General features: G+C 46.5%; 1 protein-coding gene across 26 annotated transcripts in view; it reads left to right on the forward strand.

The window, feature by feature from the left end:
- Positions 1-13603, forward strand: part of KALRN (kalirin RhoGEF kinase) — a 635703-nt gene that overhangs the window by 389989 nt on the left and 232111 nt on the right. For all 26 annotated transcript variants that reach the window (XM_070406353.1, XM_070406356.1, XM_070406366.1 and 23 more), the window contains exons 19-23: positions 512-626; positions 3950-4065; positions 4485-4607; positions 10164-10346; positions 11848-11966. In XM_070406353.1, the coding sequence (XP_070262454.1) occupies positions 512-626; positions 3950-4065; positions 4485-4607; positions 10164-10346; positions 11848-11966 (656 nt within the window). The remainder of the gene's footprint in view (positions 1-511; positions 627-3949; positions 4066-4484; positions 4608-10163; positions 10347-11847; positions 11967-13603) is intronic.

Below are 13603 nucleotides of genomic sequence, written 5' to 3' on the forward strand. Positions count from 1 at the left end.
CAGTATAACAGCTCTCATTCCTTTAGGTAGAGAAGTTTATTAGTGTTACTGAGGTGAGGGTTGATTTGATGGACAAATAAAATTTTAAATGTGGGTAATATCCATTTAGACTTGAGATGTATGGTCAATAGGTTTGTTTCCCAAATTTGCTTTCTCAAGTCTAAATTCAACTAATGTTAAAGTGACTTACACCAGTGCTCATGTACTAGGCCTTCTGAGGGCAGAGGAAAACGAGGTTGAGAGGGAAAGTAATACTGACTCAACTTACACTCGGCCAGGGATGGCTGATTTCTGACTTTTATCTGGGGTGGAGAGAGGAGGGGCATGGGAAGCAGTTCTTTACTCCTTGAGAGGGTGGGCCTCTCTCACTGGGACTGGGGTGTCCATGAGCCAGAGTGGCTGCAGGGCTCTGCTCGCCCCTAGCTTCACAAGCCCTTCTCCGGGGTCTTGGGTCCCACGCACCTGCTGGACCAGGACTTATGTGCAGGCGCTTCCCACTTGTCTCCCTCAGGCCTGCACCCTGGCACGGCGGAATGCGGAGGTGTTTCTCAAGTACATCCACAGGAACAACGTCAGCATGCCCAGTGCCGCCAGCCACACTCGGGGACCCGAGCAGCAAGTGAAAGGTCAGTGTGACACCTGCCGGCCACCAGCCACCTCAGCAGCACGGACCAGAGGCTGTGCCCTTGGTCTTCATGCAACCTCAGATTTCCTGGGTTTTCTCCTTGGATAAGAAAAAGTTAGATGTGGGATGGCATGGACGGTGATGATTCATGGGGAATGTGTTAAACAGGCATCAAGATTTAGAATGGAAAAACCGTGATACACTTTCACCAAAGCTTTTTCATTTATTTATCTTACAGGCTAGAGCAGCTCTATCTAACAGAATTTTCTGAAATAACAAAAATGGCCTGTATCTGTGCTGCCCAATCTAGAAGCCACGTGTCGCATATGGCCGTGGGGCGCTTACAATGTGCCTAGTGCAGGCACTAGGAACTGAATTTTTACTTCTGTTGAATATTAATCAGCTGAAATGTAAGCAGCCGCCTGTGGCTAACATATCGAACAGCGCAAGGCTGGGGTATCTGGCAGCCTGGGAATGAGACAAGTTCTAATCCCAGCTTCATTGCTGAAGCTTTTAAAACTCCAGTTTCCTTCTTTAACACGTGGTCCCGGACCAGCAGCAGCAACATCACTTGGAAGCTGTAGGAGCTGACACGGAATCTCAGGCCCCACCTGGATCTAGCGAGGCAACCTGGATTCTAGCAAGAGCTCCCCATCCCACCCCAGCCAGGTGATTGGTGTGCACATGGAATTTAGAGAAGTACTGGTCTAGATAATCCTTAACATCTCTCTGAATTTATAACATTTATAATTGTATGAAAACATCAGTAACCTTTAAAAACTAGCTATTCGCTGACCACATTAAGCTTCAGTTATCATCGATAGAATTGCTTATTCTTGACCAGATAGAAATTTGCCTTAAGTAGGTATAGAATTTAACAAATGTTGTCTTGACATAGCAGAGAAATACAACCCTGGAGACTGAGGCTAGGGGATGAACCAAAATTGACCTGGAGTGAGGGAGCGGGCAGCTTGGAGACTGTGGAGTTGCCAGGGGAGAGAGGCTGATCTGCTCTAGGAAGAGCCCCTGTCCCTGCTCAGAGAGCTCAGAGGCGAGGAGATCAGAGGCCAATGGGGAGAATTAATTTTAGGAATCAAAGTCCTCTACGGAGAAGAAGCGAGCGGGTTCCTTTTCCAGGTGTGCTACCGTTTGTGGTGGAGCAGCCCTGCCGGTGGCTGGCGTGATGTCACCCTCCGCTTCCGGCACAGTGCAGAGTGGATGTTCAGACTTCCAAATGCAGGTGGCAGCTGGGGGAGACCTGCTGATCGCAGACACTCCCCCTGTGCCTCGGTGCTGAGAGTGGCAGGCACCCAGAGAGAACTGGGTCGCTGCAACTTTGTGGGGGTGAGGGCCGCTTGTTGCCCACAGGGAAACCTTTAAGAAAGGGCTAAAATGAGTCCTGAAACCCTCCAGGGGTTTTGCCTGATCTGGGTTGTTTCTGTCAGCTGCCACAGAGTGGGCTGCCGTGAGCAAAGAAAGCTCTGACTAGGAGACAGAAGGACTGAAGAAAACACAGGTTCTCACTCACTGGCCAATTGAAGCTTCCAGCCGAGCAGGGACTACACTCACCCCTGTATCCGTTTCCCTTCCACGGGCTGCCTGCACCCAAAGCAGTGCCACTTAAGGTTTTGTGCAGGAGCAGTTATTGCTGGGTAACAATTCGGTGGTACCCAGTTGTGGGCATCGACTGCTCAGGTGACTGCATGTTGGCTGGGGTCAGCTGTCTTGGCTGCGCTCGGTCGGGCAGTCCTGCTTGAGCTGCAAGTGTGGCTGGTGTGGCTCCTTCCCTGCAGGTCAGGTTCTGGCTGCTCCACCTGTGTTAATGCTGGGGCCTCGGGGGAGGGGCAGCAGTTACCCAGGAGCACTTCTTATGGTGTCGATGGCAGAGAGGAGAGGCAGGGTCAGTGCACAGCACATTTCCAGCCCCTGCTGTGTGGCATCTTAACAACCCATTTGCCAAAGCAAGCCACATGGCTGACCCTGAGGTCGGGGTGAGAAAATACACATTGTCTCTTTGGGGAGAAACTAAAAAGTTACATGATAGGTATAGATAAGGGGAGAGGGGCCATTGAAAGCTCTCAGCCTAAGGGAGGAGGGACAGACTCTGTCCTTAGAAGACCAGACTTCCAGGGAGCATTCAAAGTACACAAAACCAGCAGAAGCCTTGGAGTCTGAGCACTGCGACTTGGGTCGTGCCCTTTGCAGAACACAGTGACGTGTGCTGGGCAGCCCCAGGAGTCCTGGAGACCAGGTGGCTAAGCACTCAGGGTCTGAAGTAAATAGCTCCACCCTTTCCATCTGCATGACCCTGGGTGTCACCTACACCCTCTGAACCTCGGGTTCTTCATCATAGAATGGAGATGCAGCCATCCTGAGGGAGCTCCTGCATCATGAGGTACCGTGAAAATACAGTGAGGGCTTAATAAATATTAATTTTTCTAAGTAGTCCTATTGTATATTTTATTGGCATCTAATATAGTTAGCAGCAAGCAGGAGGCAGACAAAATGCAAAATAAATTTGATCGCTTCAAACATAGGACATACTAGTAAACACTTAGGAAATCTATCCAGGTAGCCAGCTGCCCCTGAAACAACAGAGCAGCTGGGAAATGACTTGGACAAACACCTTCCCGGCCCTCTGTGGTGCTGTATGCCTTGTTCACATCCCCACACTGAACAGAGATAACATGAGACCGGCTCTCAGCGTTTCTCATGATGGAATCCAAAACGACGTGGAAGTTTGGTCCTAGAGGTATGATTCCATGTGGACATGGTTCCCACACGGCTTCCCTTTATGGTTATTTAGAAGTTTTAGAGTTGAGGCTCTGCTGTTCACGTGCTGTGTGCACGGCTCATGTGCAGGGCAGGGGTGTGGCCCATGCCTCAGGTTAGCCATGCGGTGCCACCAGCCCTGAGCCACAGCTCCCTCTCCCCCAGCCTAGAACAGCTGGGGATTCTGTCAAGTCCATTCACTTGTGTAGGCTCCATGAATTAGCTGTTACTTAGGGACTGACACTTCCTACGGTCTCTTACCATCAAGGACTAGCCTTGGTGTGAAAGAATCGGGGTCACTTTCAGGTCACCCTCAGGACATACTCTTCCCTCATTAGTTGAGGAACCTCATCAACAGGCTCTCACCCCAGCCCCTGCTCCCTCTGTGAAATCCTCTCTGGACCATGCTTTTGTTCCTTTGCTTCTGATGCCTGAATTGGTCCTGTGGGAAGGCTTGATGGTCACAGTATCTGGCACTTGGGATGTAGCGGGGAAGCGGCCAGTCAGAGTTGTCAGGGCCTCCCCGTGACCAACTCGGTCTCCTCTCTGCAGCCATCCTGAGCGAGCTCCTGCAGAGGGAGAACCGCGTCCTGCACTTCTGGACCTTGAAGAAGCGGCGGTTAGACCAGTGCCAGCAATACGTGGTGTTTGAGCGCAGTGCCAAGCAGGTGTGTGCAGAGTGTTCCCCGGCTTTACCTCAGTTCCAGGCACTACACAGAGGCCAAGACGACCAGCTCCTGGGACATCCAGGAAAGGGCAGTGGGAGGCGGGGATGAGAAGAGGAAAGGGAAAGGCTGAGTTTGGTACCAGGAGTGGGGAGGAGGTTCTGGAGAAAGATCACCCCTAAATCACGATGATACTGGGTCAGTCTAATGGACAAGGGACTCTCTTTGTCAGAGGGACGTTCCAAGTCTACCAGGGGAGGGCTCATTCATAAATCAGCTTTCAAGCTGTGTACTGCTTGAATCATGTCGGAATTTCCTGGGTCCATCACGCTGTCCCAGACCACAGCCTTCACGGTAGCATGGCATGTTTTTCTACTGACCCCTGGCTTTTGGGGGACTGGGTGGATTGTTTCCTCCCACAGGCGCTGGACTGGATCCAAGAAACAGGTGAATTTTACCTCTCAACGCATACCTCCACCGGAGAGACCCCAGAGGAGACTCAGGAACTGCTGAAGGAATATGGGGAGTTCAGGGGGCCTGCCAAGGTAGGAAGCACCCTGGGTCTTCCCCCAAATTGACCCAGCACTTCCCAGTCTGGCCAGTTTCACGTGGCGGAAGGCAGAGTAGGCTCTTGCACAAAATGCTTCACCACAGTGGCAAGGGGGGAAGCATCGGTAGGATTATGTCCTTTGAAACCTGAATACCCAAAGAATGGCAGCTGCTGGATAGAGCGTCTGTATGCAGAAGTCAGCTGCTGTGCCCGGAGCTTCCAAGTACCCCTCTTCATGCCCCAGGTTCTGAGCTCTGCTGTGTTCTTTCAGGCCACATAAGGCAAAGGGATGTATTCCTGTGAAATGCATATTGCATGTGTGAGCATCGCACCTAGCCACATGTTCTGGACACTTGAATGGCTTGGAAAATCCACCTTATGGGAAAGGCCAATGGCTATGGGTGAATTCATTGCCTGTTTAAACTCATGTTGTTCAAGGGTCACCTGTACTTTTGTCTGGACTCAGACCTGAAAATGAGCCAGACTGGAGTCTCTGCGGACCCAATCCTGCACTAGTGCACATACCACACCCCTCACACTCCCATTCACACTGAGGCAGGGAATGTACAATAGGAGGAAATCTCATTTTCATCTGTTTTCACAGCCAGGATTTGATCTGAGGACCCGTGGGTTTGAATGAAAACTGATCTGTCTGAGTTCCCTCCTTGTAGCCTCCTGTCCCTCACTCTGGGCTCCCTGCCCTGCAAACCTTTCTGGGCATCACTCCCACACACGGCAGATGCTCTTCCCAGGGTGAGAGCTGATTTTGTGGGAGTCAAGGGAGATATATGGAGGCCCATCCTACCCAGAGATCCCTCTGACACTACGGCGAATGTTCCTCTGGTTTGCTGTGGCATAATTAGGCCCTTAGTCTCATTCCTGAGCTGACATTTCAGAAGTGGCCACCCACTTGCTGAGTCCTCCCCTTTTCAGCCAATGGGAAAAGCTGTCAGTTCAGGTAAGAGACTTATTTCAATACCAGCTAGAACAAGCAGCACTAGGGAGGTGGCAGGCGCACAGTACCCTTTTCAAATCCAAATGAACATGGCTTTGGAATTACCCACTTTGCATCTATCTGCCCCGCTCCAAACAGTGTCAGTAATGAACTGTTAACAAGCCAGACACCATTAGCTCCCCTGGTTCCTACTCGTGTAGGATGGGTCACAGCAGTACACGGGATGGATCGCAGAACGTCCGAGGATCAGAATCTGTGCGTAACCGAAGTGCAAATGCAGAGAAGCATTTAGTCAATTTAATCCATTCTTCCTTCACCTCTTTCTCGTCTTTTCTGCTCACATTATTACTCAGGTTTCATGCTTTGGGCATTCATCAGTTGATAGATATTTGGGTTGTTTACACTTTGGGGCTACTATGAATAATACTGCTGGGAACATTTGTGTACAAGTTTTGGTGTGAACATGTGTTTTCAGTTCTCATAGGCATATACCTGGGAGTGGAATGACTAGGTCATAGGGTGACTCTCTGCTTAACTTTTTATTTTTGGGGGGGTATTTATTTATTTACTTTTATGCTTAACTTTTTGAACTGGCAATTTCATCTCTGAAAGTAAAAGAAGCTATGAGATAAACTGAACTTCATTCTTATTAACAAAAGAGAATGAAGAGATAAGGAAAATTACAGGAGTCTTAACAGAACTAAATTATGTGTTGGAATTCAGATTGTTAGGAAAGGGAACACTGGGCATGTCAGACAGGCACTTAGAATGAGAAAAATGGAATCAAAACTATTCAGAGAAAAGATGGGCATAATTCTGTTTCTGAGACTACAAAGAGAAATAAATATTGCTCACAAGTGAATATTTTTGAAAGGTTTAGTTGTTTGTATTTAATGACACACTCTCCTCTATGAAATGAATATGAAGATATAGCTCAAGAGAACTGTTTACCCACACAGGGAGCTCAATAGTTTATTATCAACAAAAAATGTATCAATCAATCAATAAAAATAATATTGACAATGAAAGGCAAATTGGTAGATTATACTGAAATTATAAGAAAAATACCAAAAAGACTAAATCTTAAAGATTTATGAAATGTGCTAAAGACACAAAAAGGGCTTTTGAAATACTGTATTCAGTATAAGGCTCACTGATTGGGGGACGATGGTCAAAGGAAGCAAGAAAGGAAAAGAAAGAAAAGAAAGAAAGAAAGAAGAAGAAAAGAACTGTCTTTTCTTTATTTACCTGTTTTTTGAGTAGATAACATAGAATTCAAAATGGAAATGGCAGAACATACATTAGGGGACATATCAAGCCCAATATAAGTGAGATGTCAGTTCCAAATTTCTGGGCCCAAATGAATTATATTCCCCCAAAGGTTCCTTTTTGTCCACAAGATCATGCAGGTACTTCTGAACCTAACATTGGAGAACCTCTGCAGCCTGATCCTCACTGTACCAGTCCATATGAGTTACTCTCTCTTGGTGGCAAGATCTGAGTTTCAAACTGGGTCACATTATGAGATAGAAACTATGTTGCTGGACCTCCAGGAGCCCAGAAAATGCTGACTGACTCCACCTTATGGGAAAAACAAGAAACATGGCCTAGTCTCACCTCTGGAGATGAAAGCTGAAATGTCACCCAAGACTGAGTCAGTTCCAGCAGCCACACTATCTGGACATCTCATCTCAGGGCATCAGGGATATATCGCCACATTCAGCTTCCCTTCCTTTCTCCTCTCTGCTGTCTGCATTTTCATTCCACTCTGCAGCTACCTACCCAGTCCCCTGCCTCTGCACTTCACACTCCCAGAGAAACCACCTCCATTGACCCAGAATATTGCCACTGTCCCTGTGTAGGCAGAGCTCTTAGGACAGGACAGATCAGAAGTAACTTGCTGCATATTGATGGGCTGCCCTTGCAGGGCAAGTTATAACCTCTGACCTCATGCTGTGGCCAGGCATATGGCAGGTTGCACTAGAGTCACCCATGTATAAGAAATCATTTCAGACTACTCTCATTTATCCACTTCATGGGCCAAATTTATCATCTAATTCTTCTCAATATACACCCTCAATCTTACTGCTCTGGCTTTACACACCTCTAAACACAAGACTTAGTCATTTGCTCATTCATTTATTCAACATTTATGCTATGCCTACTATTTTCTAGACATTGGAGATGAGTGAATAAGATACAGCACTTACCTTTTAGGAGTTTGTGGACTAATGAAGGAGACATATACATGATTCAGTGTGACACATGCTGAAGTAGAGGCATATATGTGCTGCTGGGGGAACCTTGGAAAGGGCATCACCTGCTCAGACTGTGTGTGTGTGTGTGTGTGTGTGTGTGTGCACGTGCAAAAGGACTATTGGGTTAAAAGCAGGGAGAAGTAGGAGCCACTCATCTCAGCAGCGGGCGGGGGGGGGGGGGGGAGGGATGTGAGGTTGGACTTGTTGCAGGTGAGGGGCCATGGAGAGGGTAGAGACAGTCACAGGTGTAGGTGAGGTCATGTGGGGGAGGGTTTGTCAATACTGCTCATCTTATTGTCCATTATTTGCTCTCCCAGATTCCACACATCCCTGGAATACCTTTGGTCACAAGTCTTTCTTTTTGCTGACTCTGAATCACAGTTTTGATGTTTCAGGATAAAGTTTCCCCTAGTAGGGCTGCTGCCACCAGCTTTCTATAAAACCCCATCTCATGCTGACGTCTCCTGACCAAGAGCAGAGAATAAATATGTATTTCCCGAACTTTACACAAAGGCGGATTTCTTGATTATAGTTGTAAAAATTAATCTCTGTTTTAAGTAAATTGTTTTCAGGGGGTTGCGGGGGATCCTAAATGCAATTAGGTGGAAGTCCTTAGGATACCAGGTATTTTTTCTTACCCCATTCCCAATGCTGCTATTCTTAGCCTGTCCATGGCTAAGGAGCTGCTTCTCCTGTCCTCATACCCACTTTCTTTCCTTCACACCAAAGCTCTCCTGGCTCTGTGTCTCCCAGTCCTGGGTGCAGCCCACTGTCCCTGAGGCAAGAGAGGCTCAGATGTGCTGAGCGAGCTGCTGGCAGGCCAAGTCCTCCCTGCCAGCCTCTTAGGCACTTCTTGGGAGGGTCGGTGACCTGGGAGGGGCTGTGATGAGCCTGGGAAGGCAGGGGAGGGCGACTTAGGCTCCTCTATCTTGTCTGCTCTTCCCCCAGCGATTTTCTGCCTATCTCCCTCAGTTATCTAGATTGCAGCATGACCCAAACCTTGGGCCTACTGCCCTCCCGTCCAAAAGATCATTGTACTTCTCAGAGTATTATTTAACTATTGTTTCCTTTCCTTTAAAATCTGCTAGGCTTCCCTGATCGATTTTAGAGTTTCAAAACCCAAGTACAAGATAAAAGATGAGCAAGTGTTTGCTTGTTGAACATCCCTTTCATTTCTATGTCTTACCCGGCAAGAAGTCCCATGTCTGAGACCTTTTCTGCCCATGCCAGCCCACTGTTGCTGTTTTTCCTGGTTTAAAATTCCTGCAGTGTAACCATACATACTTCTTGTTTTGACATTCAATTACATGATGCCCTGAGTCATGTAACTACTCTCTGGGAAAACCTTGTCCCCTCGAGAGATATAGACTGTTTCAGGGAAATGAGCATCTTTTTTCTTCTTTTGTTCAACCCCCTGGACTCCCCCCTACAGCCCTCTGCACAGTAGTGTAGACAGAATTGGTGCTGAGCAAACACTTGCTAGAAATGAAGTTAACATAATACACATCAGAGCTCCACCTTCCTCAGCCCTGTAATGGATTCCAGCTTCATTAAAGCTTTCCTCTCTTCCTCTGTGGAAACTGGAGACAGAGCCTGGTGGTGAAAGGGACGGTGTTTACCCTTTAATCTGCTGCTTGGATTTCTTTAGATCCTGGCATGTGCTCCCTTCCCTGGCTCTTAGAAAGCCCACTTCAGGCCAGTACAGTGAAGGGGAAGACTAGCGACTGTGGGGCAGAGGCACACAGGCTGTGTCACTCACAGACGGTAGGAACTTGGACAAGCCCTGAGCCTCTCAGCCTCAGTGTTTTCATTTCCATCTGTTGCTTCAAAGAGCCTTGCACTTCCTCCCTCCACCTACCTCCCAGGGAGTCTCAGATGGGGCATTAGCATCCCCTGTAAACTGATAAAGCCCTATATTAATCTAAGAGATTGTTACATCAATAATTACAATGACTATCACTAAGGTTTACTGAGTTCCTGCTGTGAGCACTGTTTCGGGCACTGTTCTAAGTGTTCTGCATCGCCAACTCATGTCATGCTCACAGCAACCTCACAATGTTATGATTCCCATTTTGCAAAGGAGCTGAGGCACAGGGGGTTTAACTAATTTGTTCAAGACCTCCCAGCTAACCAGTGCCAGAGCTGAGGTGTAAACCCAGGCAGTCTGTCTGTGAGGTGTCTGTGGCTTCCGCATGGAGGGATGGATCTTACTGAGCAATCCAGCCATTGGCCTCTAGCCTCTCATGATTAGTGGCTGCTGTAAAGAAGAAAAAAGCGGGTGGGGTGAGGGCCATGGGAGTCTATGTCATCTGGTAACTTAAACCCTCCTTTTGGGCAGCAAACAAAGGAGAAGGTGAAGCTTCTGATTCAGCTGGCTGACAGCTTTGTGGAAAAGGGCCACATCCATGCCACAGAGATCAGGAAGTGGGTGACCACCGTGGACAAGCACTACAGAGACTTCTCCCTGCGGATGGGGAAGTACCAGTACTCCCTGGAGAAAGCCCTGGGCGTCAACACAGAGGTAGGTGTGGGCTGCCCATCTGGGACGCCTCCTTTCCCATCTCCCTCAGCGAGACTGCTGCCATTGCCGTGGAAGGAAGCAGGTTTCCAGAGCCGCCTCTCTGAATGCTTGCCTGGTGTGGTTTCCCCTTGGGGGGATGGATCTCACTGAGACATCCAGCCATTGGCCTCTAGCCTCTCATGATTAGTACTATATATATTGCAAAATTGGTTGGCTGGGGTTGGGGCCTGTGGCTACAGAACAGAGTTTTTCTGTGTGTAGAGTTTACTGTTGACTTTGAAGACTACTATCTTCTACCCAATTACGTTAATCAGCAAATGATTAGAGTCCCCAGTATGTACAATAGTGCTCTTTCAAGAATAAGGGGTGTAGTTTGTGCAAAGGCCATTTGACATTTCAACTGAAAGGAGATCCTATCTGCTATGAAGCAAGGGAAGGCTGACTTTTAATCTCTTCTTCATCATAGGGGTCAGGGACCTGGGAGTTAAGAACTACACACAGGCTGGCAGTTCAGTCCTAGGATTTCTAATTCTTAACTCTTTATTTATTTATTTTTTGTTAATACTCACCTGAGGATATTTTTCCTTTGTTGTTTTTTTGTTTGTTTGTTTGGTTGGTTGGTTGGTTTTTTTTTTTTTTTAGGGAGATTGAAAGAGAGAGGGAAAGACAGAGAGAAGCATTGATGTGAGAAAAACACATCGATTGGTTGCCTCCTGCACAAGTTCTGACTAAGTCCCGGGCCGGGGAGGAGCCTGCAACCAAATATGTGCCCTTGACCAGAATTGAACCTGGGACCCTTTGGTCCACAGGCCAATGCTCTATCCACTGAGCCTAACTGGCTAGGGCTAATTCTTAAATCTTTAAATGGGCCTATGCTCTGAAGCAGAGCAGACTAGAGAATAAAGTGGTCAGATCACTAAAATTGGGAGAATTAATGTCTAACCTGTGAGATTTTTTTTCTAGAAGTTTCTGTTCTGTATAATTACCAAACATTGGTTGAAATAAGCAGGGAGGGGCAATTAGAAAAATCAGTAATTGTTTTCTGTTTCCAAGGGATGTTGCTTGTTTAAATAAAAATATTTGCTTTTATTATTTTCCCTTGACAAATGAAAGTTTTCTTATGTCTTTATGTGTTTCTGCTTCACATACATTTTAATGTATAGTAATCAATCTTGAACTCATTTTGTGTGTGTGTTTAGATTTAATCAGGACCAAAGTCCCTAGAGAAATATGACACTAATTATCAAATGTATTCGTTGTTTTTTTCTTGCTGTGGACATTAGCACTGAACATTTGACCTGAACATTTGATATCTTTATTATTTGAAAAAAAAAATGACCACATGAAGAAGAGTGCTTGTGGGTGACAGTGTGTGGGATTCCCGCTCTCCTCATCCTCCATTATCTCTCTCTCTGTTTTTCACCTCTACCACCCTCCCCAGCTCTGTTTAGTTGCTTTCCCAAAGCATCTCCGAGGTGACCTCTGTGCTCTCTCTGTGCAGGATAACAAGGACCTGGAGCTGGACATCATCCCAGCGAGCCTTTCGGATCGTGAGGTCAAGCTGCGGGACGCCAACCACGAAGTCAACGAAGAGAAGCGGAAGTCTGCTCGGAAGAAAGAGTATGTTTGGGGGGAACTTCCACCCAACAACAGGCTCCTCATGACTGTGCTTGGCTTTCACCGTCACCTGTCCCTTTGGACAGCTCCATGTATCCTCATGACCACCTGCAGAGGTTGGAATGGACATACATGATGCTTCCACCCGTATGTCACGCTAACCAAGAACTACAGGGCATTGGCTAGTGGAGACAGTGGATCATGTCCACCTCACAAAGCATTGCCTGATGATTCTGCTCTTTATTTTGGTCTTACACAGCTACATATATCCAGAGGTCTTTCAAGGGCTTTGTGAAGACTATTTTGACAGATTCCTTTTGGGTAATGCTGGGGAAAAATAGTGTTTCCCAAGATTAAAAAGCCATAGGTAGTTGATTTATAAAAATGAAGTAGGACCACAGGTCCCTTGGAGCTGAAGACACTAAAGCGAAGTCAGAGCTTGAGTTTCATCTGGGGAATGTTTTAGTTGTCTGGGCTGCTGTACCAAAATATGACAAATTGGGTGCTTTAAACAATATAAATGTATTGTCTCAAAGTTCTGGAGGCTAGAAGTCTGAAATCAGGGTGTTGACAGGGTTGATTCCTTCTAAGGGCTAAGAGGGAAGGCTCTGTTCCAGGCATATTTTCTGGCCTTGTAGACCACCTGCAGAGGTTGGAATGGACATACATGATGTTCACATGGTGTTCTCCCTGAATATATACATGTGTCCAGATTTCCCCATTTTTTAAAGACACCAGTCACTTTGGAATAGGGGTCCACCCTATTCCATTATTAACCTCATCTTAACTAATTACATCTGCAATGACTATTTCTAAATAAGGTCACATTTTGAGGTACTGAGAGTTGGTATTTTAACATATGAAATTTGAGGGGGACACACTTCAACCCATAACAGGAAGGAGAATGAGACCACACATGGCCAAATATTACTGCTGGGCTCCCTCTGGGGCACCAAATAGCCAAAGGGTGACAAAGGATACATTGAAAGTAAAATAAAATGGGGTAGAGGGTAGAAGAGCTAAATTATGAAAAGACACAAAACTGCAGGAAGCAGGTGGAGAAAAAGGAAGGAGGAACGAGGCCAGAACCCCAATGAGTAAAATCAAAGACAATTTTCCCAAGCATGTCAGATTATAGTCCTTCTGACTCATTTCTCTCCTTGTTTACTAAGCACCTACAGTGTACTAGAAACTTTGCTTACACAATCCTGTTTAATCCTTGCAGTAATCCTGTGTGGTCAGCTGTTTTATAAGTAAGGAGTCTGAGGCTTGGAGAAGCAAGTGCTCCCTCTAGTAAATGACAGTCATAATTCAATTCCTGTTTGACTTCAAACCTCATGCACTGTCCACTTTACCAATAGAGTAAGAATAGTAAGAGTGACTAATTAACTCCAGCAAAGGGGAATGTATGAAATCAGGACTTTAATATTAATAGAAAGGCCACTACTGGTGCAATGTATTGCTTTAAGGAAAATCCTACCATAACAAAGGTCCAGGGAAAGATGCTGCTCATTTTAATATTTCTTGTGAAATTTTGAACAGGGGACATGTTGGGGATAATCGTTCTCAAAATTTTCCTGGGATGGAACACTTGGAAATACTCCCAGGAAAAACTAACATTGAAAATCTAAAATAAGCAT

Source organism: Myotis yumanensis, unplaced genomic scaffold (genome assembly GCF_028538775.1).
Source record: "Myotis yumanensis isolate MYYU_CA2020_CCGP unplaced genomic scaffold, mMyoYum1.0.hap1 SCAF_2, whole genome shotgun sequence".
NCBI classification, from domain to species: Eukaryota; Metazoa; Chordata; class Mammalia; order Chiroptera; family Vespertilionidae; genus Myotis; species Myotis yumanensis.